The sequence below is a fragment of the Coffea arabica genome, chromosome 1e, assembly GCF_036785885.1.
Source record: "Coffea arabica cultivar ET-39 chromosome 1e, Coffea Arabica ET-39 HiFi, whole genome shotgun sequence".
Classification (NCBI taxonomy): domain Eukaryota; kingdom Viridiplantae; phylum Streptophyta; class Magnoliopsida; order Gentianales; family Rubiaceae; genus Coffea; species Coffea arabica.
Window position 1 is genome coordinate 53,461,616 of NC_092311.1, and position 26,827 is coordinate 53,488,442.

At 35.1% G+C, this 26,827-nt stretch overlaps 4 protein-coding genes and 1 long non-coding RNA gene across 9 annotated transcripts; 4 read left to right on the forward strand and 1 right to left on the reverse strand.

Moving 5' to 3' along the window:
* Window positions 1-276: 276 nt before the first annotated feature.
* On the forward strand, window positions 277-1,454 carry LOC140021618 (non-specific lipid transfer protein GPI-anchored 26-like). 2 transcript variants are annotated; one of them, XM_072072882.1, is made up of 3 exons: window positions 277-694; window positions 788-904; window positions 1,048-1,454. In XM_072072882.1, the coding sequence occupies exons 1-3, from the start codon at window positions 394-396 to the stop codon at window positions 1,176-1,178; spliced, it is 549 nt and encodes a 182-aa protein (XP_071928983.1). In that variant the 5' UTR covers window positions 277-393; the 3' UTR covers window positions 1,179-1,454. The 2 variants fall into 2 exon arrangements, with proteins under 2 accessions (XP_071928983.1, XP_071928988.1); XM_072072887.1 differs by having other exon boundaries at window positions 791-904.
* Window positions 1,455-3,258: 1,804 nt separating this feature from the next.
* Window positions 3,259-5,150, forward strand: LOC113689989 (non-specific lipid transfer protein GPI-anchored 26-like). 2 transcript variants are annotated; one of them, XM_072072892.1, is made up of 3 exons: window positions 3,259-3,773; window positions 3,881-4,039; window positions 4,785-5,150. In XM_072072892.1, the coding sequence occupies exons 1-3, from the start codon at window positions 3,443-3,445 to the stop codon at window positions 4,916-4,918; spliced, it is 624 nt and encodes a 207-aa protein (XP_071928993.1). In that variant the 5' UTR covers window positions 3,259-3,442; the 3' UTR covers window positions 4,919-5,150. The 2 variants fall into 2 exon arrangements, with proteins under 2 accessions (XP_071928993.1, XP_027063620.1); XM_027207819.2 differs by having other exon boundaries at window positions 3,290-3,773; window positions 4,800-5,150.
* A 7,762-nt stretch (window positions 5,151-12,912) lies between these two features.
* LOC140014019 (uncharacterized) lies at window positions 12,913-14,698 on the reverse strand. 2 transcript variants are annotated; one of them, XR_011820877.1, is made up of 3 exons: window positions 14,481-14,698; window positions 14,265-14,399; window positions 12,913-13,216 (listed from the first exon to the last, which is right to left on the reverse strand). It is a non-coding gene; the product is annotated as an uncharacterized lncRNA (long non-coding RNA). The 2 variants fall into 2 exon arrangements; XR_011820876.1 differs by having other exon boundaries at window positions 14,265-14,698.
* A 3,237-nt stretch (window positions 14,699-17,935) lies between these two features.
* Window positions 17,936-22,873, forward strand: LOC113716223 (F-box/kelch-repeat protein SKIP30-like). 2 transcript variants are annotated; one of them, XM_027240521.2, is made up of 2 exons: window positions 17,936-18,156; window positions 21,362-22,873. In XM_027240521.2, exon 2 carries the CDS (start codon window positions 21,417-21,419, stop codon window positions 22,458-22,460), a length of 1,044 nt encoding a protein of 347 aa, XP_027096322.1. In that variant the 5' UTR covers window positions 17,936-18,156; window positions 21,362-21,416; the 3' UTR covers window positions 22,461-22,873. The 2 variants fall into 2 exon arrangements, with proteins under 2 accessions (XP_027096322.1, XP_071920414.1); XM_072064313.1 differs by lacking the exon at window positions 17,936-18,156 and adding an exon at window positions 18,176-18,534.
* A 141-nt stretch (window positions 22,874-23,014) lies between these two features.
* LOC113716233 (uncharacterized) lies at window positions 23,015-26,545 on the forward strand. Its single transcript, XM_027240530.2, has 10 exons — window positions 23,015-23,255; window positions 23,361-23,546; window positions 23,700-23,880; window positions 24,157-24,213; window positions 24,337-24,407; window positions 24,848-24,926; window positions 25,025-25,084; window positions 25,403-25,506; window positions 25,596-25,656; window positions 25,982-26,545. Exons 1-10 carry the CDS (start codon window positions 23,122-23,124, stop codon window positions 26,375-26,377), a joined length of 1,329 nt encoding a protein of 442 aa, XP_027096331.1. The 5' UTR covers window positions 23,015-23,121; the 3' UTR covers window positions 26,378-26,545.
* The last annotated feature ends 282 nt before the right edge of the window (window positions 26,546-26,827 follow it).

The following is a 26,827-nucleotide window of genomic DNA, read 5'->3' on the forward strand; positions in this document are numbered from 1 at the left end:
GCCTATCAACTTTGAGCAAGCTATAGTCAATCATGAAATATTATTCTTTTGCACAAAATGAACAGTCATTTGAGCAAATGAAACATTACTATAAACATAACCTGAATTCAAAGAAGCAATATAGGTTTTCAAATAAATTGTTTAGTTATCAAACAGCCTTGTTCAGTTGGAAGTTGGCGAGCTAAAGCACCTAATATCCATTTTGTTTATTCCCAAGCAAACCTCATTGTATTTAAGTCCCTGCCCTGCGCTAGAACCTCATCGCTCAATTTCGAACATCAAATACCAGCATCTAATAATGCCTTATTAGAAGCGTCAATTGTCGGCATATTCCTGCAGGTAAGAGTAATCAATTCAAGGAGCTAGCTGGGAAAGGCTTCCAAAGTGACTCAAATGTGTCTTCTTGCCATAGTCCTTGTTGTGATGCGCTTGACTGGAGCTTTAGCTCAGTCAGGGTGCACCAGCGAGCTCACCAGCTTGTATCCCTGTCTAAGTTACGTCACCGGAAGTTCATCTAAGCCGAGCTCGACCTGCTGTTCACAGCTTGCTGGCGTCGTGTCATCAAAGCCGCAGTGCCTCTGCTTACTTCTAAATGGTGGTGGATCCTCCGTGGGTATCAACATCAATCAAACTCTGGCTCTCTCGTTGCCTGGTGCTTGTCAGGTGCAAACTCTCCCAAGCAGCAAATGCAACGGTAACAGTATGAAACTTTTTTTTTTTTTTGATTAATCATCTGTCTTTATATATATACATATATAGAACCAATCTAAGACGTAAGTAACATTAGCAGCTGGAAATGTACCAACTTCTTCAACCGCTACACCAGCAACTTCTCCTCCAGCAGAACCGTCAAAAGGATCACCTGACACTCCGAAGATACCATCAGTGTCAGATACTCCAGCAGGTAATTATTCATTGGCGCATTTCAATTTTGAAGTCGATCTATAGGTGTACATTTGTTTGTCTTTTCGCTTTTCTGTGTTTTGGGTCCATAACCCTCTCTAAGGAAAAGTTTGTTTCAAGTGTTGAAATGCTGTGTTAATGCAGGAAACGGGTCGAAAACAGTCCCTGCGACAGACGGTTCAACATCTGCCGGAAGCAACATTAATGCCTCATTCCCACTTATAGCTCTCTTTCTCTTCGTTGCGTCCTGCGTTCTATCTGGAGCAGGGTTCTGAACATTAATTGGACAATGCCTTGAATTGTAGGTGACGATTAGTATCGTAATAATGTCTCCTTTCTCTGCCATGAAGGAACAGAAGACCATTGATTCCATATTCTTTCTTCATCGTGTTCAATTCTTGGAGTGACGGTGATTGGCCTAGTGTGTGTGTGTGCGTGTGTTTTTAATACATATAAAAAAAATCTGCTTTTGGGATTTGATTTAGTAGGAGTCGGATGGCTACTGCTGTACCTGGATTAATTATTTATGAAAAGATAGTTAGTATCTATTACTTTCTTTTGTCATCATAAGAAGATGAGCCGAACCCATTATTCAGAATCAATTTGTATATTCAATCCATTAGCATGCATACACACATCTGGCTTTCAAGAACTTCAAAACATGGCAATAATCAGATTAATGAGGCAGATAAGTGGCATCAACCCCAAAATGGACCGAAATCTGATCCATCACCTTGCACCAGTCCTACATAACACGTTTCATCCGCAACTCTGACAGACTGATACCACGACTCCTTAAACCGCTTGATTTGTGACTTAATTAATTGTTAAAGTTAATTAATTTCATCCCCGCTAATACGAGACATTTTTTGGGCACTATTCAGTAACCAATCGGGTGAAACTATAAAGGACTGACTTCGGGGGGTCAAAACTGTGGTGTGGATCATTGTAAAATGCCGGCGTTAAAGCCGGCATTGCGCCTTGTGCCTGAAAAGGCCGAGACTTGAGACATTTCATTTGTTGCGATGTTGATATATATATATATATATATATATATATATATAAAGTACTGTGGCAGCACTTTGTTTTCGAACTTAAAACGATCCCAACTTCCGTGACAGGTTGCAAACCCGCCAATGGGAATGTAATATATTGTTGTGTTCTTCAGAAAGACTTGATCAAAACAAGGACTTTTTTGTTTCAATCCTTCATCGGTATCTTCAAAATTTTCAGAATAGTGTTAAAGCAATATATGCATCTGGTTGTAATTTTTTTTTTCACTTAGGAATATCCTAATCTTTTGATCATGCTAATTCTCTAAAACTATGTAGAGTCTTGTCTAACAATAAAGCCATTACATTCTTCATCTTCTAGGGTATGGGTGGATCATACCACCAATATATATATATATCAGAAGCTCCATGTTTCTGGAAAATGACCAATTCCTAGTTCAGAATTGGAAAATCTGTTCAATTAACTACTCATTATTTACACCAAAAAATTACCACATCGTTTTTGTAGTCATCAAATCTTCTCAAAGGATTTGACTCTGTACATGAAGTTACTACTCAACACTCTTCATGGCAAAGGCACTGCACAGTTAGACCTCCATTGTAATATTCGTCATTTCCTCAATAAACTTCTGTTGCTGATTCCGAAGGATTTGAGGCCACATTCTTTAAAAAGCTATCACTAGTCGAGCTTGAAGTTGCTTTGCCCTAATTCCTCCTCCTCCGATACCTTTCAATGGAATGATTTTGCAGGTGATGTTGGGAATTTAAGCAAATCTCCTTTTTGCATATAAACTCTACCTTTCCAGTTTTGTAAATCATATGCCATATAGTTGTAGGCTCGGTAAACATTTTGATTGGGATGTTGAATACCTACTTTCCATTTTAAATATTATTTTTCTGCCTTTTATTCAAGCTAAATATAGAAAAAGAAAAGAAAGCGATTTCTCAGAACTCATAATCCCTGATTTCCAACTCTGATTACGGGCAAAAGCAATAATTCGTCTTGCATATGTTATTGGAAAAGTCGATTTGGTGCAAGAGGACCCCATTCTTGCTCACTAATTGATGAATGGGACTACCTGCTCCCGTCAAAGAGTAGAGTCAAGTATCCATTCAGTTGTAAGGTACAACTAAGAAGTTCACCAAATACATAATTTAAAACTCTCGCTATCGCAATGACATAACAAGCTTCGAAATGTACAATTCCAAAACTTGGCTTTCGAAACCATTTTCCTTCCAATCAAAAAACAAAAAGAAACCATTTTCCTGAATTTTTTTGTCACTTAATCTTCAACATCTTCGCACAGTTTAGTTAACGAAGATACACTGATTTAGGAAAAGTTGGCCAACCAGATTACCAATCAATACCATCTCCCCTCGAAATTTCTTGTATAAATGCATTGCCATGTTTCGGTTGACAGCACCCCATTCCCAGTTCTGACAATCAACACACCTTGATTTCAAGCCTAACTGCTTAAACCATTTTCTCCCTAATTTTCCTGGAAGAAGTTGAGACAATATTCATCATGGCATCGAAAAGAACTGAGACGTGCTTGGTCCTGGTTCTAGTGCTCATCCTATCGCTATGGAGTGGAGCAAAAGCTCAATCAGGTTCCAGCTGCGCTAACACACTCGTGGGCTTGTCCCCGTGTCTAAGTTATGTCACCGGAAATTCATCAACACCATCTCCAGCGTGTTGTACACAGCTTGCCGGCGCGGTTCAATCGGCCCCGCGTTGCCTTTGTACTCTGACCAATGGAGCCAGCAATTTTATGGGTCTCAATATCAATCAAACTCTTGCCCTCGCACTTCCTGGAGCCTGCAACGTGCGAACCCCTCCAATTAGCCAGTGCAATTGTCAGTTCCTTTTTTTTTTTTTTTTGACTAAATGATCATACTGTTTTATACGATTATTATGTAATGAGTAATGATTTTGAATGGGCTAACGATGCCGCTGTTCACAGCTGCTGCTAATGGACCAGCAAGCTCTCCAGCAAGTTCGCCAGCGGCTGCCCCTGCGGCAACCTCTCCAGCAAGTCCTTCAGCGGACGCTCCTCAGACAACCCCGGAGAGTCCAACTACACTTCCGGCGAATCCAACTACAGCTCCTCCCCTTCCTTCAGGTACACAAAACAGTTCCAAGCATAAATGCAATTATTAATTTTCCCCTGAAGTTTCAAGTTACCAGCAAGTCTTGCGTAACTACTTCGACTTATTTCTTTCCGACTGTCCTCTCCAAACCCAGTTAATTAAAGCTTAATCTTCCATCTACTTTTCCGGCGAGAAAAGAAAAGAAATGCATGTAACTAAACTAGTTCAATGCATCAATAATATGATGCAGGAACTGTTAGTGAAATAATAAAAGATATAGGCTGATACACAATAGAGAAGAATAAATACAACCCAGAAAGAAAGAAATGATTGAAAATAACAATAATAACAACTGTCTCCCAGGATACAACGGATTAAAGGTGAGTATGTCAGCACCCAACGTTCTAGCGAACTCGAACTTAGAGCAATATGAAACACTTCAAAAGATGCAAGAAGGAAAAAGAGAGAGAGCGCATTCTTTTGAAACAAAAGAGATATTTATAGATGCTAGCGACTGTTAGAAATTGGCAACAAGTGTTAAATTCCAGATAATTATCTTCACGTTTATCAAAGGATCACATTCATGTACATACATGTATCTCAATAAGATAACCCCAAATGAATCCTATCCAAAATCATGTATCAATAATTAATACACATGAATCCTATCCAAAATCATGTATCAATAATTAATATACATGATAGATAATTATCCTGAATTCTTTCAAGAGTGCCATTATGAGAACAATTTTCTCATTCACTCTACAATGAATATAGCCATTTTTCCAACAGGAACAACATCAAAGGCAGTCCCAGCAGCCCCTGGAAGCACATCTGATGGAAGCCTCGTGAAGCCAGCTCTTTTCCTCCTCCTCGCTGCATTGGCTTCAACTGCTGTCTTCGATTTGTGAACTTCTTAATTGCGGACTTGATTCATTCTCGATCTGTTATTGCTAATGAGCGGCCCCATCCCCCCATCTTTCCAGCTGACCAAGTGGTGGTTATTTATAGTAATTTCTTTTCCTCTGGCCTGGAGGCTACTTCGGGGTTACCTATTTGTAATTGCTGCTTATTTCTATGGAATTTCACGAAATTTGTTGTGTGTTGAATGAATAAAAGAACATGGATTATTTTTTCACGAAATCTGTTATCCTATTTTTGGCTAAATGGCCCTAGATAGAACCCATAAACGTACATGGGACATGTTTCATAAACATTGGTCAAGATGAAAGCATTCGCCGGCAGTTCTGTAAGAAGTGTTGAAAATCCATTTCTGCAGCCAATTGTCACAAGGCAGTACTATGAAACTCTCAAGAATGCAATGACACTTGTGAGAATCATATTTTGCTTATGCTAGATATAGAATGTGGAAATATAGGCAAACTAATTTAGTCAACCATACACAAAGTTGAATCAATACTTGTTCAGAGTCGAGCCATATTTATCCAACGTTGCGGGTCAAATCTGTTCGCAAATGCTGAGGAAAAATGAAGTTTCTTTTTTTTTTTTTTTTTGCCCATGAGATTACCGTTAAGTCACGTAAATATTCCAAACTCCATTTTCAAAATACAAACTTTTTTCCCCAAGAAATGAGCATGAAACATTCTGAACACCAAAAACCATCGTCCAAGAAAAGGTACAAAAACATTAAATCTCTAATATTAAGACATCAACCCCCCGAACCCACCTCTCTGAGAAATTTTATCTGATACATAGATGGTTTGGAATGGATCATGATGGATATGGAATTTGATTGGTAAGTAGTTCAACTCAACCATGGGTTGCATCAAGAATTTTTAATAAAGTCGATGTCATCTTGTGAGATTGCAGTCTCCTTGTACCATAATTCGACTAATCTGAATTGATACCACATAAAATTTTTTTTTTTAAATCTGAAATCTTTGAATACTGTCTGCACGGTTTGCACCGCAGTGAATGAATGGCCAAGCCTCCTTACCCAGAAAAAAGACAAAAAGAAGAAGAAGAAGAAGAAGAGGAAGAGGGAAAGTCCAGTACGTACGCGCATGGTACATACGCTCTGGACATCCTTGGCTTTTACAATCAAACGAAAGAAGCTATCAAAAATAAAACAAAAATAATCGTACAAGCTTGTGTTGGAAACGTGTAATGGTCCAATATTAAAAAAATGTTTCAATTCACAAATAAATCTATGAAGTCACACGCATTCATAAGCTTCTCCAAGTAAATTGTTTGAAAAAGGCGACAAATTTTGTTGTTTACCAAAGTATCTATAAGAAAGCGGAATAAGTTTGTGATCCAAAAGGCCTTGATCCTCTGTCTTTCACTCTGTTTCTGTAAATCACAAAGAAATTTCAGTGGCAGATCAGTATCCCATTTAACTTTCAGAATTCAAGAAAGCCGTGCATACTCCGCAATATTCCACATTGACAACTTACAACAATTAGAAGCCTAAAGTATCAGATAAGGTGAGACGGCACTGGCAGAATGCAGACATTCTTACAGTACTTTCATCAACCATGGCTCAATCAGATTGCAGCAATGTGATAGTTAGCTTAGCACTACCTTGCTTTGACTACACATAAGGGAACTCCTCAGCCCCCTCTTCGGCGTGCTGCACTCATCTTGCTAGCGTTGCCGTTGTCTGATCACAAGCCCGATGTCTGTGGCGGGTCGTCATCGGAGTGTTAGCATTTAGCTGAATCGGGCCTTGGAACTTCCCCACCCACGTCTTGCAATGTGCCCAACCCCTTCATTACCCGTTGCTATGGTACTATAGAAAATCAAAGGGGCCTCTTCGGAGACATCCGACCACTGGGGACGGTTCCTTGAGGGGAGGGCTCCATTGGAAGTACCAAGTAAGGTAGGAGCGCTCATGCAATCTTTCCCACTGTTACGTTCACAGTTAGATTTTGTGTGTGGAGGTTGAGAATGAGAAAGATGTAAGGAGGGATGTGATAGTATGGAAAAGTCTGAAGTAACGAGCGTTAGGGTAACGAAACTGTTTTTACCTGATATAACAGGTAAAAACCCTTTTAGCGACCATTTGATTACCTATTGTACTGGTCATCTAAATAAAATAGTACCTAAAAATATGGTTAGTAAGGTTTACATTAAAAATAGTAAGTTAACTCAAGAAATTAGTAACTTTTATGTCTCAGAAAGCAAATTTGAATAAATATGGAACTTTCTTTTTTTTTTTGAAGTAAATAACTACTCTATATCTGAAGCTTACTTTTTGAAGAGTAAGTTTAGTTCAAATAATAGTAAGTTTTTATAGATTAATAGTAAATCTTGTTGATAAAATAGTAAATTTGGTTAATCATCAAAACTTACTAGTTTGTGGCATAAATTTACTATTTTACTTAAAGAAACTTATATGAAACAAGTATTAGGAAGTTTATTTGAAATAATGCTAAGATTTTTTATTAATAATTGAAGCTTAGTATTATAGTTAGTAATTACTCGTAATGTAAATGTATGATACATAATTGTACGTATCATTTATAAATATTATATGTTTTAAACATTTTAAATATACTATGAAAACTTATTTTTTTGCATATGACCTTATAAAATATGTAAGAATAATTTGTCATATTATAAATTTTGAATTATTTTTGAATTTGTGAAAGGTTAGAAAATTTGGATGACAGTATCAACAAATCTTTCGAGTTATATATAGAATTGCACTTATCTATACATCACAATTTCCATATATGGACACCTATGAATATAATAAAATGGTACGCAATTTTCATATATTAATGCCTATGAATTTATTAAAATGGTAAAATCTTAATAAATTTATTTTCTGGGTCACAAGTATAAAAATTAAAGTTGTATTAACATAGCATAATCTTTGAAAATTATAGTAAAATTACCCATATGTTAAGTTCTGTGACTTTCAAACATACGTTGTATCATTTACATTATGGATTTGTATCCATATGTTTTCTATCAAACTCTTTTTTTATTGGCAAATGGTAAGTAAATTATTATAAAAGGTCATTTTATAAAAATCATAAGTTTTTATAGATGAACTTTATGTTAACTGTTAAAATTATGAATTCACAAATGACTAAATCTGACTACTTTATGGCATATATTAGTCTAAATGACTAAAAAATTACTGTAATCATGTGCACGTTGATTGTTGAGTTGAAATTTCCTTTATTACTAGTACAAGTTCTTCTAATCAAAGCAAAATAAAATCAAATATCTTTTCCTTTTGTATGCAATAGTTATGCTTAATAGAAAATTATTAAACCAAGTTTACAATACATAATTTCGCCTAAAATTAGTAACATTTTCCATGACCTCTAACCTTGTCAATAATACTAACCACCGACATGTAGATAATCTTAAAAGCAAAAGCCATCAATATGACAAAAAAAGAATGTTTTCATGCTGAACGAAAAAAATTGCAATTCTATATAGAATCGAAGAAATTCATCATGAATGAAAATGAATTGCAAAGTTATCACATTTCTAATTTCATATGCATTCAGAATTTTATGCAGCATTCCTTTAGAAGAACTTTCCTTTTTCACACTAAAGAACCAATCACAGTCTCTACGTCTCTTTTATTTTTTGTTTAACCATTAAATGGGGGGGGGAGGGGTCAAAGTTGTTAGCAGTAAAATACTAAATAAATTTAATTCCATTTCAAACTCTAGTGAATTGTATACTAATATTTTACACCACAATCAATTGAACACCAATTTCCTTTTTTTTAAGTAGCTATTATTTATTTTATTACTTAGATTAAATATTTAGATATAAAATAATAGCAATAAAATGCCCATCCTCGGATCAATGGAACCGCAATGATTGCTAATAAAACTAATATTGCATTGATAAAAATTAGTCTACATAATGAAAAGTCAATGGCAACAATTGCTAAAATATAGCAATTTTTAATTATGGGAAAATAAACAACTAAGTTCCCAAAATATTTCACTTTTATTGTTTAAAAAATCTCAACTTGTTGACTAAATTCAAAATAGTTCTATTGTCAAAAATATTTTTTCTCAAATTAACTTTCATGATTAGATGTGAGATACAAATATGGTAAAATATCCCTCATACGTATGTCATGGATATTTCAGACTTTTAGTAAAAAAAAATTTTTGTTGTTAAAATAACATTGTATCATAGTGTACTAATTATTTTAGGACCATTTTATACATGAACTAAATTTAATTTAAATTATACAATAGATTATATATGCATGTGATTTTCATTTATAATTATTGGATCCTAATCTTATGAACAATTTCCCAAGGAAAAAAAATCCAGATCATACTGATTTTCTTATATTAAATGTTATACTAATTTTATCATTTTTATTATTATATTATTTCTCATTTTGTTTGGGCTTTTACTCTTATTATTTCCTGTGACTCAGATGTAAATTTATTAAAACTTTATCATCTTATTATATTCATAGGTGTTCATTCATAAAAATTTTGATATATAAACAAGTAATATTCTATATATAACTAGGAAGGTTTGTTGTTATTGTTATCCAAACTTTCAAACTTTTCAAAAACTGAAATGATTAAAAACTTATAATGCTTCAAAATTTTATTACATATTTTACGAGATTATGTGAAAAGTCAAACTATTTTTCATAGTATTTTAAAATATGTAAATCAATTTTTTTAAAATGGTAACTATAATCATGTATTATACACATATATTATGAGTACTTACTAACTAAGGTACTAAAAATTAATCATTAATAAAACATCTTATCGTTATTTCAAATAAATTCCCTAATACTAGTTTGAAATATGTTTTAAAGTAAAATAGTGCATGTCTCTCATAAATCAGTAAGTTTTGATTATTAATCAATTTTACCATTTTATCAGTAAGAATTACTATTTATGTATAAAAACTTACTATTACTTGAATTAAACTTACACTCAAAAAATTAAGTTTGGGATATAAAGTAGTAATTTATTTATTTAAAAAGTAAGTTTAATAGTTATTACAATTTACGTTTTGAAGTATAAAAGTTACTAATTTATTACTGGTAACTTACTATTTTAGATGGGAAACTTACTTTCTTATCTTTAAGTGTTATCCTATTTAGGTGAATAGGCCTATCAAATAGTCAAATGGCCGCTAAAAGTAAATCGAAAACGGTCATATAAGTGTTATCCTATTTATGTCTCAAAAAGTAAATTGAAATAAAAATGAAAGCTACTTTTTTTTAACAATAAATTATTACTCTATATTCGAAACTTAGTTTTTGGAGAGTAAGTTTAGTTCAAGTAATAGTAAGTTTTTATAGATTAATAGTAAATCTTGTTGATAGAATAGTAAATTTGGTTAATCATCAAAACTTACTAGTTTGTGGCATAAATTTACTATTTTACTTAAAGAAACTTATATGAAACAAGAATTAGGAAGTTTATTTTAACTAGTGTTACGATTTTTTTTATTAATGATTGAAACTTAATATTATAGTTAGTAGTTGTTGGTAACGTAAATGTATAATAGATGATTGTATGTTTCATTCATAAATGTTTTGTGTTTTAAACATTTTAATAAATGTATGTATCATTTATAAATGTTATGTGTTTTAATAAATTTATTTTTTAGGTCACAAGTATAAAAGGTAAAGTTGTACTAATGTAGCATAATCTTTTAAAATTATAGTAAATTTACCCATATATTAAGTTTCGTGAGTTTCAAATATATTTTGTATCATTCACAATATGGATTTATATGCACATTTTTTTGTCAAACTTACTTTTAATTGGCAAATCATATGTAAATTATTATAAAATGTCATTTTATAATAATCATAATTTTTATAGGTTAATGGTATATAAACTGCTAAAATTGTCAATTTATAAATGATCAAATCTTACTACTTTATGGCATATATTAGTCTAATCAACTAAAAAATTACCGTAATTAAGTGTACATTGGTTGTTGATTTGAAATTTGCACCACTTTCACTATTTCGTTATTACTACCACAAGTTTTTCTAATCAAAGTAAAACGAAGTCAAATATCTTTTTCTTTTGTATGGAGTATTTATGTTTAGTAAAAAATTAGTAAACCGTGATTACATTTCATAATTTGTAATGAAATTAATAACGTTTTCTAAATAAATTGGAATAATTTGTAAAATATATTATTTTTTTTACTAATATAATTAGGGGTGGCAATCGGATCCAAATCGGATTGGTGGGTCGGGTTGAGACCGGGTATAATAGAAAACTCGCTGACCCAAACCTAACCTACCAACCCGAAATGGGTCAGGATATCTGACCCGAATCAAAAAATTTCATGTTGGTGGGTTGACGGGCTGACCCGAATGACCCGAAACTTAATTTTAATTTATTTATTTACCACTATAATTTCTAATAAAGTCAATTTTGCACAAGACTAATTACATAATCAAGTAATAAAAATTTAAATAAATAATTCCAAACCGAAACTAAAATAAATTAAAACACTGTAAAAGTATTTTATCTCAAAACAAATATAAAATAAATTAAAGCAGTATAAAAGTAAAAAAAAATATAATACATTATTTGTCCAAATATAATAATTTCAATTTCATACAAGTTAAATAAATTCATTTAGGATTAAGTGATTAATGCCTTTGGAAAAAAAGAATAACTTAGGAAATTCTAATTTATGAGCACTTTCATAACTGTTATTCTTAATAATTTAAAATGTGCAACTTAGGAGATGAACTATGAAAGTATGAAAGTCAACTATGAAAGTATGAAAGTATGAAAGTAACTTGCAGAGAAGATGAACTATGAAAGTATTCATAGTTGGGAAAAATTCTAATTTATGAGCACTTTCATAACTGTTATTCTTAATAATTTAAAATGTGCTTAAGAGCCATGGAGAATTAACAGAACGGCTGTCTCGGTAATGTGTTTGGAGTTTATCAATTTTTTTTTTACTATTAAGTATTTTTTTTCCATGTTGTAACTGTACGTCTCTTATTGAGCTTTTTGTTTGAATTCATCCTTATTCATAAGAAAAGTAATTAGCTTCAGTTTGAAATCAGAAGATAGAATATTCTCCTATCTTACTAAATGTGCTTTATATTTGAAGAGAGAAGCAGTGTTCTCTCGAGTGCATATGACAACCACTAATTTGAGCAGCTTGGTTCTTCTGTGTCCGGGGATGTAGGAATTAACTTAATATGAGGCAGGTGCCTAGCTAAAAGTTGGTCCCATCATTCCTAACGGCAGATTGTCATTAAATAGAAAGGTGGATTAGTTGTTTATTCGTAGAGGAAGTTGGAAGATACTATTTGTTTGGACTTCTAGTAAGGGCTTACTGAGGAAATCGCGGCACTTAAATTCACAAAGGCCAATGCTCTCTCGTTAAACTGTCGCTAGCCTATATAGGCATCGCAACACACATTTTTTTTTTGGGTCGAAATGATACACTCGTTTAGGAGTAAAAACTTCTAATGCTCGCAGAAATAAAAAAAGAGTACGTGCTCCCACAACAGAATGGATGCTACACCGCCATTAATATGGTAAGGGCATTTTCCAGTGAACTTAAATCACAAATAGAAACAAACCATATGCTTGGTTTCAAACTCAAAAACTCATTGCGCAAGCTCCAGAGTTTCGAAATTCCGGCTTTATGGATACAAGCAAAGCACATAAACGCCCAGGTACTTGGTTAAAACAGCAAAAAACTCCACGGGAAAGTTCATGTCGTGCTTATTTCGTAGAAGGAAATTGCAGACTATTAGTATAGCATAGCAGTCACAACACTTCCACAACACATCTTCAAGTTTTCCGGGATCTATCCAGTTTAAAGCCTAAAAAACCGTGTGTTGAGTATTGTATAACATGAGTATCTGAGTTGCTTTTCGAGTTCTGCTGATCAAGTAAGCCAGTCCAATTTGAAGTAAACAACAAAATCCACATGCACAAGACATTTGATATGAAATTGGTATTTCACAATAGGAGAAAACGGCCCATTTTGAGCATCAGAATGAATCTACTCACCTATTTATTTAGTACTTGGACTAAACAAAGGTCCATCTAATTCAAATTGGCCAACAAGTCACTAGAAAATAAAATTTCACCTCCTTACATTGAAATGCAATGCTGGATTTAAATTTTCCATGCAACGTGTTCTTCCACCTCAGGCCTTAAATATCGGAATTCCAGCCTAATTATAATGAACCGCACTTGCAGCAACTAGATTAATCTGAAAGAAGCAACAGCCTGCAGAGAATCAGAGCATATCATCATAAGGAAAATCAATCATTTGATGCTTACATCGGCTTATGTCTCTATTGCCTTTAGACTGAGGTTCATGCATGTAGTTTGAATGTTTACCACTCACAAAAATAGCAAAAATCCCTGCTTTATATGTCAAAATGTCTTTGTAGTTGCAACATGAAGTGTAATCCTGAATTTAAATATCCGTGTACAGACCATGCTGTCCAATTAAAGAAATAATTTATATCAAGTTAGTCGACATTTGAGTGAGAAGAAATTATTCGATATTAAATAAAGAATATATCGAGCACGATTGACAACACCTTATCATACTACGACCTTTTTTCATATCCAAAACGTTAAACTTCATATAAAACCAATGAGTTTGCCACACAATTCTATGATTGAAATGCTCATAACTTTGTTATAACTTCTTTGAGATTTATATTTTGCCCATTTGGCGTAGATATATATAAACTCAATGCATGAAATGAATATGTCATTATTCCTTGCACTACAAATTTTCTTGAGCCTATATATATTATGCAATTGGTGTGTAATGAGTTAGATCTGTTAAAGCTAAGTTCTCATAATTGATGAAGTGTAAGATGTCATTCTTTCTTCGGTGAAGATTCCTAGGACCAAGTAAAACTGGGAATTGAGTAACTATAGTAACAGTCCATTTGGCAATTAGAACTTTTAATTTTCTCACCCGCACAGAGTAGCAATCATAACATACAAATTTCTCTTTGACATTTCACCGAACATCTTATATGCATTCCCAAATTAATCACATTTAACTTAAACACCTTGTCTCAAGTCCTTTCCTAGATGTTTCATATGGCTATTAAGAATATTTTACCCGTAGACAATCAAAACTACAACCATTTCCTAGATGTTTCAACGGACAATTTCAGCCCCAAAATTGCAATAAATTCTTCAAATTCTCAGCCCTGATTTCGCAAGAAAATCTTGACAAACAAAACAAATGAAATATAAATAAATTACAGCAATATAATCAAACGATTTCAAGAGAACATGATGGTCTAACCTCGTCACCGCTATTTTTCATATGCTCTTTGGTTGGCTACCACCGTTGTTAACCCTTTTGTTGTGTCTGATAGGGGGGAAACCTTTCTCCTGAACTTGTGCTATCTATAAAGCATATTTAGCTTTTCCTCCGCGCCTAGGCAGGCCAATTGATTGACCGAAATGAGAATCAATGCTTAGTAGAAGGCAGAAACAGAGACTGAGGCATGAAACCTACCAGAAGAGTTCAGCCTGAAGATATGATAGAATTGCTTAGCCCGCTTGATCAATTTTCTAAATTTTAGCAAAAGCTAATCCCGTTCCATAAGATGATGATCGTACTCCTTCCTTATCCAGGAAAAAATTTCTACAATCTTCCGTGAGGTGAGAAGAAAATAAAAAGAAGGGAAGCAACTTTAGAGAGATGTGGAAACCCAAACCGTTTTCAGAAACCGATTATTTTCTTACTTTAATATGTCAATTTTTTACTTTTAGTATTAGTAAGTTTAAATTAAACAAAAGTAACATTTGTCAAATAATAAGTAAATTAAATTACTGAAAGGGTAAATTTCTATTTTTGACTAAAACTTATCTTTCAGGCATATATTTACTAGTTTTAATTAAAAACTTACTAAAGTTAATATTAATTAATTTAATATAATATTTAAAAAGTCACTAAAAAATTCGATTTGTCACTAAAGGTAATAGAAACCTGTAATAGTAGGTTTCCCTAACATCGTTATCATAACTATAGGCACTGTAGCATTGTCCGTGATAGTATATATATTATGGGATTAAAAACGAATCAAACTGAGTCAAGTTTTACTTTAAATGAGGAGAGCGGGACTTGATTTGGACTAAGTTTAAATTTAAATTCAAATTTGACAAACTCTCATTCTAAAACTTGAGTTCGAGCTAGAACTTTAATTCAAGAGTACTCGAACTCGTTCGAGTGTATTTGAGTTCAAATAAAATAAAAATAATTTATATATATTTTTAAAATGGATAAAATAGACATTTTACCCTATTAAATAATAAAAATATAGGGGATATGATTGTAATTTCACTATTAAAACTATACAAATTCGAGTTGGCAGAACGAGCTAACAAGTTGACTATCTGCGCACTCGACTCAGCTCGTCAAACTAACTTAAGTTCAACTCGATATCGATGTTGATTTCTAAATTATAAATCATTTTTAAGAATACGTTTGGGTTCCATAAAAATATATACTAAACTTACACTGTGTTTAAAATGATTTACACTCTTTTTTTTTTTTGTTAAGAAAATGATTTACATTCTGAATAAACCTATTTACCCCTTGTTGAAATGTGTATAGACGTATTTATATTAGGTTACAAATTCCGGCCCCGGTTCGTCCCAGAAGGGTAAGTAGCAGCCATTAAATTTCCAATTACGTACGAAAACCCATTAAGAGTCCGTCTCCAAATTCGTATTAACCACTCACAATAACCATTGAAACACCAGTACTCTGTACGTCAAATCGAATCTTGAGCACTCGCAAGTCAGCTCAATCAAAGTTCGACTTAAAATTTTTTGTTTTCTTGGCCAATCCTAACCCTTCCAGGAATACGGTTCCTGCCCCAAATTCATAGAGTCCTTCTGGACCATCAGCCTCTAGACTATAACGACAATCCCTAAGGTACGTGAGTGAGTGTTTTCCCATTTTCTGTCATCTTTCTGTCCGTACGAATTCTTCGTATCTGAATGCATAGATGATACAACATGTGGCTTATCACCATAACGTTTGATGCGGGGATTTCGACATAATGTTTCAACTACTGATAAGAATGTTGTACATCTCAACTCTCGATTGCAGTAACGAGTTTTCTCTACTAAATGATCAATGGAGATCACGAAATGCCTCAGTTTATTTATTGCGCCTGAGTAGTGACAAGTGACAATCATTCCATCCCATTTCTCATCGACTTTGGGTTTGTAATTTGAGTATGTACGCAGGCGGATCCAGTTCATCAAGCGATGGAGGAGCACCAAGCTGTCCTCTCCTCAGCTCTTATACAATGGAGTCTATTTGAAGAGTCCTGGCATCAATTGCCTGAGTTTTGTCTACTTCCATCTCAGATGCTTCTCCTTCTCCACATCGCTAATTGACTCGGCCCTCCCCCTTGCTAGTGTATAACATAACAGTCGTGAAGAAGATTTTCCACTCGTGAATGCTATGCTAGGCCTCATATATTTATATATGTTTCATACAGGAACTACCGTTGACCGAAGATTTGACCTTCAAAGTTGTGGAAACAAGTAAGATGGACTCCCACTCCGTCGAAAAAAAAAAAAAAAAAAAAAGTAAGATGGAGTCATGGTGGTTGTTAATTTATAGCATTTTATACTATATATTATATAATCAAATAGACCTTGCCTTATAGTTTATCCCCTTGGCCCTTGTATTTTTGTTGTTTCAGATTTCAGTGAGCGCACCACCCCTGACCCCACCACATCTTCTTGGATGTGATGAAAGATATCACCAAATTCATGTTTTTACCAAATGTGCAGGCTGGCTTGCTAAAAACAGACGCTTCTACAGTTCTACTAGTTTGTGCAATTGATGCTAGACATTAGAAACACGGCACAAGGAGAAAAGATGACATCAATTTGTCCACAAAAGTACAGATTAATAGAATTGAAACTGGTAATATCCAATAAAAATATATGAGAAGTGGTTTTTTTTAATGGCAGTTATAACATATTCAAGTGTACGCTCTTAGTAGTGTACGCTCTTATTGTCTAGAATCACAACTTTTTGGTTAATATATTTTTTTTCCAGAGCCGATAACTATTGTATAATCTAATCTATCCTACACTACGGGGAGGAGACGGATCTAAGGAGGTCCAAGAATAATTCAGAGGGGATTGAACCACCACTGAATCAAACGGGTGCACTACGCACCCGTCTGAATTTTGTTAAGCAAAGCCACTTTTAATGTGGTAATTAGTGGAAGGCAAGGAACCTCCCATCCTGCCAAGCTTTAATACTTTAGTGGTGGCCACTGATCAAAGACTGGTGTTTAACTTTTTGGTTAATAGGAAGCCAAATTTTTCATGGGATATAAAAAGTCACGTTTGCACTTGTACTATATGGTACAACTATATAAATGCTGATTGTGACAACTTTAGTGCCCCATAATCCTCACTGGAACCAGCTTGCATTCCTCCCCTCCAAATCCAACAGAAATAAATACATTTGTTAATCCTACACATACAAAGAGGATTAGTAGTAGTCGTAGACTCGTAGAGTAGAAAAATTATCAATTAAAAAAAAAAAAGAGAGAGGGAGGTCAAAACAAAAAAGCCAAAAAGAAAAATAGAAATAAGGAGCAAAAATTCATGTAAACAGTCAACTGGAAGAAACGTGTTTTACAAAGTTCCAATCCGGGGTTGTCCAAAATTCTAAATAACTTGCACAGACGGTATGGAATATCCGCATAGCGCACTCAAATTCTGTTGTTAAAAAAAGTTTTTTTTTTCAAAGTCTGGTAATTTTGTCTGTTTAGGGTAAAATAAACCAAAATCTTCTAGGATTGGGGATGACATTTTTCACATTTTTTTCAATTAAATACATAATATATGAATAAAATTTTAATTTTAATTTTAATTTTAAATGAATTATCCTATATCCAATACTGATGATATATATACTATCAGTCTATAAAAAAGTTTATCCTTTTTACACATAAACTACACACAAATACAACACCCACGAGCATTTTCTTGCGTTTCCCTTTTCCGTATTACTACTAGTTTTGTTATTGCTTCTTGAATTAAATTAAAGCAACCGAAAATTCAAGTCAGAGAGTAAGGAACAAGAGCCTCCCAACGCACGATTTTCATTTTTCCCTATCTCTTCTGTGATAAATTTGACGTCTGTTCTTCAGGTAAATCGTTTTCTCCATCTGAAGGGACTCCTTTTTTTTTTTTTGGAATCAATTTCTGTAAGGAATCAGACTATCTGAAATTGGATTTAAGATGAATTGCGTCAGCCCATTTGGGTTTTTGTATTGTTGTTACTGTTTCCTTGTGGAATTCTGTTAAACCGAATTGTCATTACGTTGAATTGAAGGTGGGTTATTGCTTGTAATGAAATTGGTTGAAGCATACTTCTTTCTTTGTTGTTTAGGGCCAATTGCATGCGTCTGATTAATTATTTTGGTTCTGGGATTGTATGGTTTGATTGAATGATAAAAGATGTGGAGAGTCGAATCAGGAATCAATTGGATTTTGGAGTGCGAAATTGTCGACTAATTTTTTTGATGGTAGGTTCTGCCTTTCTGTGGATTGATCATTAGCACGTAAATTTGACCCTAATGTTATACCACTTCTATCGTGATAGGTGTTGCTATTGAATTCTGGTTATGCAGGTTTGTTTTGTTGACATTTGTTGGAAGTTGTTTCTACTAGGTTTTCTGTTGAGTTGAAGGTTTAGCTCTCAGTTTCAGAAAATAGGGCCTGAATCAGAAAATGAGAAGTAGAAATCTTATTCTGTTGTTCAGTTAGAAAGTTTTTGTTTTTCTTTCCTAGCATATTTAGAGCATAGGATACAGCTATTCTCATCTTGTTCCTGATTAAAAATTGATCATATGTTATTTGCACTTGACAATAACAAACCCACCTGCAACTTGTAGTTAGTTACTTGTTGAGATTGCTCTCCTTCACTAAAGTCCATGATTTCTTGAACCTTCAATCCGAGGCTATCTTTAGGGAGAATTTAATGTTCCTAGACTTCTAACTTGCAAGCAATATGGGCAAGTCATTTATTGGACCGCATACAAATTTCCTGAATGGTTATCCGGGGATTAAAAGAGCGTTGGAAGCAAAGATTTATTTCCTAGGTGGATGATACATGGTTTTGTGGTAAAGCATTACTCTTTTGCCTTGTTATTTGATTTGATTTATCTGGTATTCCCAGGAAGCCCCAATCAAGAAACTTAGCCATTTTTTGAATGGATAACCTATTCAAAAATCTCATTGGTTTTCAAAGCTAACCTTTATTGTCTTGGTAATTTTTCCATAATTAAGCTTCTAATGTCTTTTCATTACATATCCATGCATGTTTAGGTACATAGTTTCCATAGGAATACAAAGGGCAAAAATGAATCTGTTCATGCATCTTGGGATGATTCTGTGCCTCCAAGTGTTACTCTATTTTCTGTAGGATACAGACGTGCTCCTTTTAGAAAATTCAGGATATTGAGAAAAAGTGCAACTGGAACGGTGTTGAAGCCGACATTTTGAATAGGATGCCCATTTGGATTTGTTATCTTGTGTAGTTAAGCCGACATGTTGGTGAACTTTTATCAAAAGGACCGACAAATGATGCACCAGTGAAGTCTACTTAGCAACAGTGCAGCGTGGCTTCTCCTTTCACTTTTTCATTTTGTCACGTAAACCATTTTCTCTATATAGTACTCATCATTTCTGGTTTCGGAAAGTGATAGAAATTAGGGTGCTTTCCAGATCGGCTCCTGCAGATCTAACGGTTATACTTTAGTTTACCAAAGGTATGAAATCTTGCATGAAACTGAAGAACTAATTATGTATTGTTATTGATTCAGAATTCAATGTAATTGTGGTCAATTCCTTCAATCCAAGTTCAGGTGAAAGTAAGTGATGTAATACTTGATGTATATAGATAACTTATAGATGCAATACTTGAAGTAGATTCAGTTGGGGGAGCATAAAGAGAAACTTCATTTAGGCACCTTGTGATTTGAAGTTTGGGAATTACTTAGTATCACAGCAAGAGTATGTAGTTGGGTTCCCTTCATAATAATATTTGGTGAAATATCTCTGAAGAATCTTTGCACTGATCTCATAAAATTGCACTTTCTATTGCTTCTTAACTAGAACAAACTTATAAGACCCAATTTCTCCAGATAGGGATAAAAACTAATCATGCTGATGGTGCAACTCTTCATACCCATGCACAAATCGGAAGACTTATTTTGTTGAACTGGGTAGAAACAATCCTATTTAAAACATTGCTGTTAGGATATTGATTAAACCGTTGTAGATAGTTACTTTGAAGGTTCTGTGTTTATGACTATCTGATTGCGGTCTTCTTTGTCTACTCCTTGATGATTGTGTTTGGCCATATATCTAGAGCACACTAATTTTTCTGAACTTCTTGGATTTCATTCTTGAATGGATGATTAATTTGCTCCTTTATGTTTGTTTTATAATATTAAATTAATTTAATGTGTGTATATATAAGATAGTTAAACTTAAAACAGTAGCATGTGCTGTCAAATTATGGTTCTGATAAGTCGTTCATTTATGTATTCTTGTGATGCTATTTCCTTTCCAAGAAGGAAGGTTTTTCTTTTTTCCTGCTTTTGCAGCTGTTATAGAAGATGACAATTAAAGCTGCTGTTTTCTTTGTCATGAACAAGTAAATGTGCTTTTAGTTTTGGATCCTGTTTGTAAGTTATATAAAGTATAGGCACAGTTTGCCCAACTTTCATGACTAAAGAAGTAATTCTTTGTTAAAATCATGCTATTTTGGGTGGATGATGATTGCACAAGTGTATATTGGAGTATTGGATGTTGTTGATTCATGGGTTGCTTGAATACATGTTAGCTGTTAACACACTTGCAAACTCCGTCAATGTTCTTCCTAGAATGCTCTTGTTTCATTGGAGATACTGAATAAGGCTCTGCATTCTGGTTGCCTCTTCTTTTCCTTTTCTCCTCATCTTTTAGCCTAGATTGTGGTTGTATCTATTATATCTGATTCTGGCGAACAGGATCATTAGCTCTGCTTTGTCTCATGCATGAGACCAAGTACATCTATCAAGACATGTTTTCTTAGAAAAGTAATTTACCGACTAAACAAAGCCAGCCTATCTGTGTATTTCTTGCTAGTAATAGGATTCTGGTCTGGAATGTCTTATGCTTATCTTTGATACCCTGAGGAAATGTATTGCCTCCTCTTTCCCAAATATCTTCGCATATATGCTTACATACTTCAGGCAGGAACAATTTGACAGTTGCACATAAAGTTTCAGTTGTTCAGGGACGACTTTGGTTCAAATATGGTATTGATTAACCTGTTTCTGACACTGATTTATATTCCATTTTCAGGCAGAAAGGTCACGATTATTACAAGAAGAACTCAATACATGCCAGTGTCGTAGTCATGTCTGGTCTAATTGAAGGTCTCCCTGATGCTGTTGCTCTAAGGTGTCTTGCACGGGTTCCTTTTTGCCTCCATCCAAGGCTAGAACTTGTTTCTCGCTCGTGGCGAGCTGCCATTCGTAGCACCGAACTATTCAAAGCTCGAGAAGAAGTAAACTCAACTGAGGAGTTTTTGTGTGTCTGTGCATTTGAGCCTGACAATTTGTGGCAGCTTTACGATCCTCTACGTGACCTTTGGATTACTCTTCCGGTTCTCCCATCAAACATAAGGCATCTCGCCCACTTCGGTGTTGTCTCCACTGCCGGAAAGTTGTTTGTGCTTGGTGGTGGCAGTGATGCAGTGGATCCGTTGACTGGTGATCAGGATGGAAGCTTTGCTAGTGATGAAGTCTGGTCATATAATCCTGTCACCCGGCACTGGGCCCTGTGTGCATCCATGATTGTTCCGCGTGCAATGTTTGCATGTGGTGTGTTGGATGGAAAAATAGTTGTTGCAGGTGGTTTCACCAGCTGCAGGAAATCAATCTCTAAAGCAGAGATTTATGATCCCGAAAAGGATGTTTGGGCATCAATTCCTGAATTGCACCATACACATAATTCTGCTTGCTCAGGAGTGGTTATTGGGGGCAAGGTTCATGTATTGCACAAGGGGTTGGCGACTGTGCAGGTTTTAGAAAGTGCAAAGCAAGGTTGGACAGTACATGAATACGGCTGGCTTCAAGGTCCCATGACAGTTGTCAAGGGGAAGCTCTATGTAATGAGCCATGGCCATGGCCTCATCTACAAGCAGGAAGGAGAATCAAGAAAAATAGTTGTTTCAGCATCAGAGTTCCGCAGAAGAATTGGGCTTGCAATGATTGGGGTGGCGGGAGATATTTATGTGATCGGAGGGGTAATTGGTCCGGAGAGGTGGAATTGGGACATTAAGTTAATGTCAGATGTCGATGTCCTGAGCCTCGGAGGTGACAGACCAGTGTGGCGTCAGGTTGCTCCTATGACTAGGTGTCGGGGTACCATCCTTGGCTGCACACAGCTGAGAATTTAGGCTGCTCCCAGCAAAATCATGACTTTATGATGTTGTCCTATTTAGATGAGATCCTGCTATGTGGGGCTTTTGGATATTCTTTGCTTCAAAGAAGGGAAGTGTGCTCCTTTGGCAGTCACCCTCTTGTGAATGTATTTGACTCTGTATTGCTTTGTGTTGATGGTGCTCCCTGGTTGAATATTTAGAAGGTGTCATTGTTATGGTTTGCAACTGATCAAATGTCAGTCAATTGTGATGCTTACTTTTGGGAATTACTGTGTTAGACCAGTAGTGATAGCAAGAAGGATATGGATATGGTCGCCCTTTTCATATTTGTTTTTTCATAGCTTCGGTACTTCTTTTGTTATCTGTTGTTGGAACGAGATGAATTTTTGTTGCTCTGTAGCTGATTCTTTCTTTTGCTTCCTCGAAAATTTTTGTCCTTTGTTATTCTTAATCGCAAGGTGTGGGCTTTCCTATTATTTCTTTCTTAGACTTGGCCCATGTAAACTTGGGCTCTCATGTATCACCATTGGAATCCCTTGATAACAGAATCGACCCATTCTGAAATTGATGGTCCGATAGGCCTAATAACTTGATAAAGGTAAGGCAAAGACAAAATTTAAACCCCGGCGAAAGTTTAAACCCTAACACCCGCCAGGCCGCCTGAGTTGCGGTGAAAATGGAGGATCCCAACATCGACGACGGCGACCAGAACCGTGAGACGGAGATAGCTCCAGCCCTAATAGCTGTCCATCCGGCCCACCAATCAGTGGCCGTAGCCGTCGGCTCGGACCTCCGCGTCTTCAATCTCCAGTACTACGCCTTTCTCGTTTTGCTCAGTTTCTTGAAAAAAACATCGGTGTAAAATTTGAAGTTAGTCATGAGATGGCTGCTTACCACATAAAAATTTCATTGCAGAGAAGGTTGCGCGGTTACGTTAGGTGATAGCGACGACCTGGATGGGAAATCGAGTACCAATGTGCATAAAGATTCAATAAGAGCAATTCGTTATGGGGCCAACAATGGGACGCTCTTTGTATCGGCCGGTGATGACAAACTTGTTAAAATCTGGGCTACTACTACTTGGCGTTGTATTTCTACGGTGTAAGTTACGCCTTTGGATGATGGTTTTTCGAGGAAATTTTTTGGTTTTTTTTTCCCCTTAATCAGGAACACCAAATTTACTGTCATATGTGGTCGATGTGTTTGATATTTTGTCTGTTCCGGTAAAATAAATTTTATCTGTATGCATTTCAGGGTGTCGGAGAAGAAGGTGAGTGCTGTTGCCATAAGCAGTGACGGTTTGTTTGTATGTTTTGCCGACAAATTTGGCGTTGTATATGTAGTGGATACTCAAGGGATTAGCGGAGAACAGGGTTCTACGAATGAGAAAGGGATCCCGATTCTTTCTCACTATTGTAGCATCATAACTAGCCTGGTATGTCATGTTTCAATTATTTTACATTGTTGTTGCTTTCTCTTTACACGGTTTCGAGTCCTACCAACATCCAATTACAGGGCATAAGGGGTCCTCCTTTCTTGTTACTACCATTATATTTTTTTAATCATTGTTATGCTTTTAAAATTTTTGCACGTTGTAAAACTGGATAAGTGCAAAATCTATTATCTTTGAGATCACATTAACGCTATGCTCAATATTTTGTTGTTATTAGAAACATGGTGAGTTTGTTTTAATGGAACTTTCATTTAGCAGGAATTTTCACCAGACGGTCGGTTCATCATTAGTGCTGATCGGGACTTCAAAATCCGTGTAACATTACTTTCCCAGCACTTAGAAGGAAATTAGATTATAAGATGCCAACATATGATGTTAATGTTCAAAAGGTTTGTATTTTGTATTTAAAGGAAGGATCGGGTATTTCCTTAATGACAGGTTTCTGTGTTTCCGAAGAATCCGTTGGATGGAGCTCATGAGATACAAAGCTTTTGTCTAGGTCATACAGAGTAAGTGCCTTAATGTTCAGATACCGATTATTAGAGCCTGGAAAATGAGTTTCTTGATGTAAACATTAAAAGTCGGTTGCTTTTTGTCCTCTAAGAATTGAATCAAGAATTTTTCTTCTTAATTAAGGATATTATTAAGAGTTGTATTGAGCAAAAGTTACCTTTTTTTTAATAGTTATGCCTGTAGTTTGTCTTTATTCCATTACAGGAAACTTGAATGCTAGTCATTTTTGCAACCTTGACTGCAATAGGAAACTAGCGAAACATGGTAGGTGGATCTTATTCCACGAAAGTTGAATGTAAGCATATAATAGCCTTTGAAATGACACTTCTGAATTTTATTTTCTGTTTTGCTTTCACAGTTTGGAGCTTGTTGTATTATGAGATTATTAATTCAAAAGATGTAATAGTAATTTACTTGTTTAAATGTCTATTTTCAGGTTTGTGTCCTGTCTTGCCTTTGTTTTTGGTCAGGACTACCCTCAGGGGTTGTTAATATCTGGAAGTGGTGATTCAACAGTGAGTTGACTGGAAGACTGATACTTCAAAACTTTTCTGTGCAATGTACTTGATAAGAGTTTTTCCTGAAATGCTCATATAATTGCTAACATTTCTAGGTTCGCTTATGGGACTTCACCTGTGGTGCTCTTCTTGATACCTGTGCTGTTGGAACAGAGGTAGCCTTGCTTTCTCTTTCTAAATGACATTTTGTGCACCTGTCTTGTCACATTTCCCATGCTTCGATTAAAAACCTAGTACTTAGTTGTTCTATGTGGTGTACTGCCTTTTATGGCCCTTTTTTGCTTATCATGCCAACGAATTTTGTGTTTGAGCACTCATAGTGAAAAAGATTAACTATTGTGATTCTTTGCCCTTGAGGAGTTGTAGAGTTATCTAATGGAATTTTCAAGTCTAATGTTCCTCAGTAGGTACATGGCGCTGATGAGTTATATCATTCTCAAGTTTCAGTTTTGTTTTGTTTTATGCTCGTGAAGGCAGGATATTTAGAGACTGATGGGAAAGAAGGTGAGTGTCAACCTGCAGTAACTGATCTTTGTGCCACCAAAGACGGTTCATTAGTTGCAGTCGCCCTACAAAGGTTAGTTCTCCTTACCACAAATGTGAAGCTTCAGTTGATTCCTTTTTCACCTAATCTTTTTTCTGAACGATTTCTTCTTCTTTGTGTAGCTTGCCAGGGATTATGCTGTTGAGCTGTGATATTTCTGCTCGAACTCTTTCAGTTCTTAAAGTGAGTACCTTTAACTTTGAAAGTTGGTTAGCTTTCTAAACAGTTTCTCGACTCTTTTAAGTTCTGCCTGATGTTAATGCCCGAGCTCAAATTTTGATGCTAAAGCAATATTTGAAGTAGTTTTCAAACTTAATCTTCTCAAGTCTAAGGATGCATGTGGACTTGAAAGGAGTATCGTCATTTTGGCAAGAATTCGCTTTGGTATTATAATTTGAGCTGTGGCATATCATTTACCTTAGGTTCCTCTATGATGGTGATACATCTCCTCTCCTGCTTATCCCGGGAAGGTGATGTCCTAATATAAGTTTCTTCAATAAAATTACAGGTGGTTTCCATTAGTGAAGACCCTTTCATACCTACAAGCTTAGGATCTGACTCATTGAAACAATTTTTATGGATGGTGATGGGTGTATCGAGCTTACAAGGTTCTGACTTAGCATCTTTAGCTAGGGTTCGGGTTCTCTCCGGTTTCAGCAAAAGCAATATAGCAACACTAGAAGAGCACAAGGCTTCGCTCTTAGATGATAAGGACATCCCAGGAAGAGAGTTGGTCCTTCAAAAGTTGCAGGGAACTCTTTCAATCGAAAAAGAAGTGTTGTCATCAGCTGCCGAGGCTGTGAAGACAGCCATGCGGAATCTTTTAATCAAGAAGCACTATCCCGTCGAAAAGCGAGAGTACAGAAAGAGAGGCAGAAATGACAGAAAAAATAAGCACAGATGACTAAATGGCAAAATGTGGGTCGAGAATTCGGTGGTGTGGATGATTGCTAAATATGCAAATGTTCTGAGATATCTACTATTTTTTTGTGGATCCTTTCCTTCTGTATTTGTATGTCAGAAATCAGTTTAACGCTGTGCCGGTATTAAATAAAGGGATAAGTTCACAATCCCCCCGAGCTTTCTCACAATTACAAAGAGCTCCCCTCAAGCGTTGAAAATTACATATACTTCTTTTATACTTTGATTGTTTAGTAATAATGTAGGTTCAAGAATTTAGATTTTTTTTCAAAAATTCTAAATTGCTCTTTTGTACAAAACTAAGAAAGAAAATTATTATATATTCAATTATTTTCTTCCATATTTTGTATAAAATAATAAAATAAATTCTTAACAATTATCTAAGTATAAGTTTTAAAATCAAATAGTCATTCAAAATATCTCAAATTGCATA

Bases quoted from the DNA above. Each gene is read 5' to 3' on its own strand.
- LOC140021618 (XM_072072882.1), top strand. From the start codon at position 394: ATGTGTCTTCTTGCCATAGTCCTTGTTGTGATGCGCTTGACTGGAGCT. The intron at 695-787 runs GTAACAGTATGA...AAGTAACATTAG, and splicing joins CCCAAGCAGCAAATGCAACG to CAGCTGGAAATGTACCAACT. The intron at 905-1,047 runs GTAATTATTCAT...GTGTTAATGCAG, and splicing joins AGTGTCAGATACTCCAGCAG to GAAACGGGTCGAAAACAGTC.
- LOC113689989 (XM_072072892.1), top strand. From the start codon at position 3,443: ATGGCATCGAAAAGAACTGAGACGTGCTTGGTCCTGGTTCTAGTGCTC. The intron at 3,774-3,880 runs GTCAGTTCCTTT...CGCTGTTCACAG, and splicing joins TCCAATTAGCCAGTGCAATT to CTGCTGCTAATGGACCAGCA. The intron at 4,040-4,784 runs GTACACAAAACA...CAATGAATATAG, and splicing joins AGCTCCTCCCCTTCCTTCAG to CCATTTTTCCAACAGGAACA.
- LOC113716223 (XM_027240521.2), top strand. From the start codon at position 21,417: ATGTCTGGTCTAATTGAAGGTCTCCCTGATGCTGTTGCTCTAAGGTGT.
- LOC113716233 (XM_027240530.2), top strand. From the start codon at position 23,122: ATGGAGGATCCCAACATCGACGACGGCGACCAGAACCGTGAGACGGAG. The intron at 23,881-24,156 runs GTATGTCATGTT...TTCATTTAGCAG, and splicing joins GTAGCATCATAACTAGCCTG to GAATTTTCACCAGACGGTCG. The intron at 25,507-25,595 runs GTTAGTTCTCCT...TTCTTTGTGTAG, and splicing joins GTTGCAGTCGCCCTACAAAG to CTTGCCAGGGATTATGCTGT.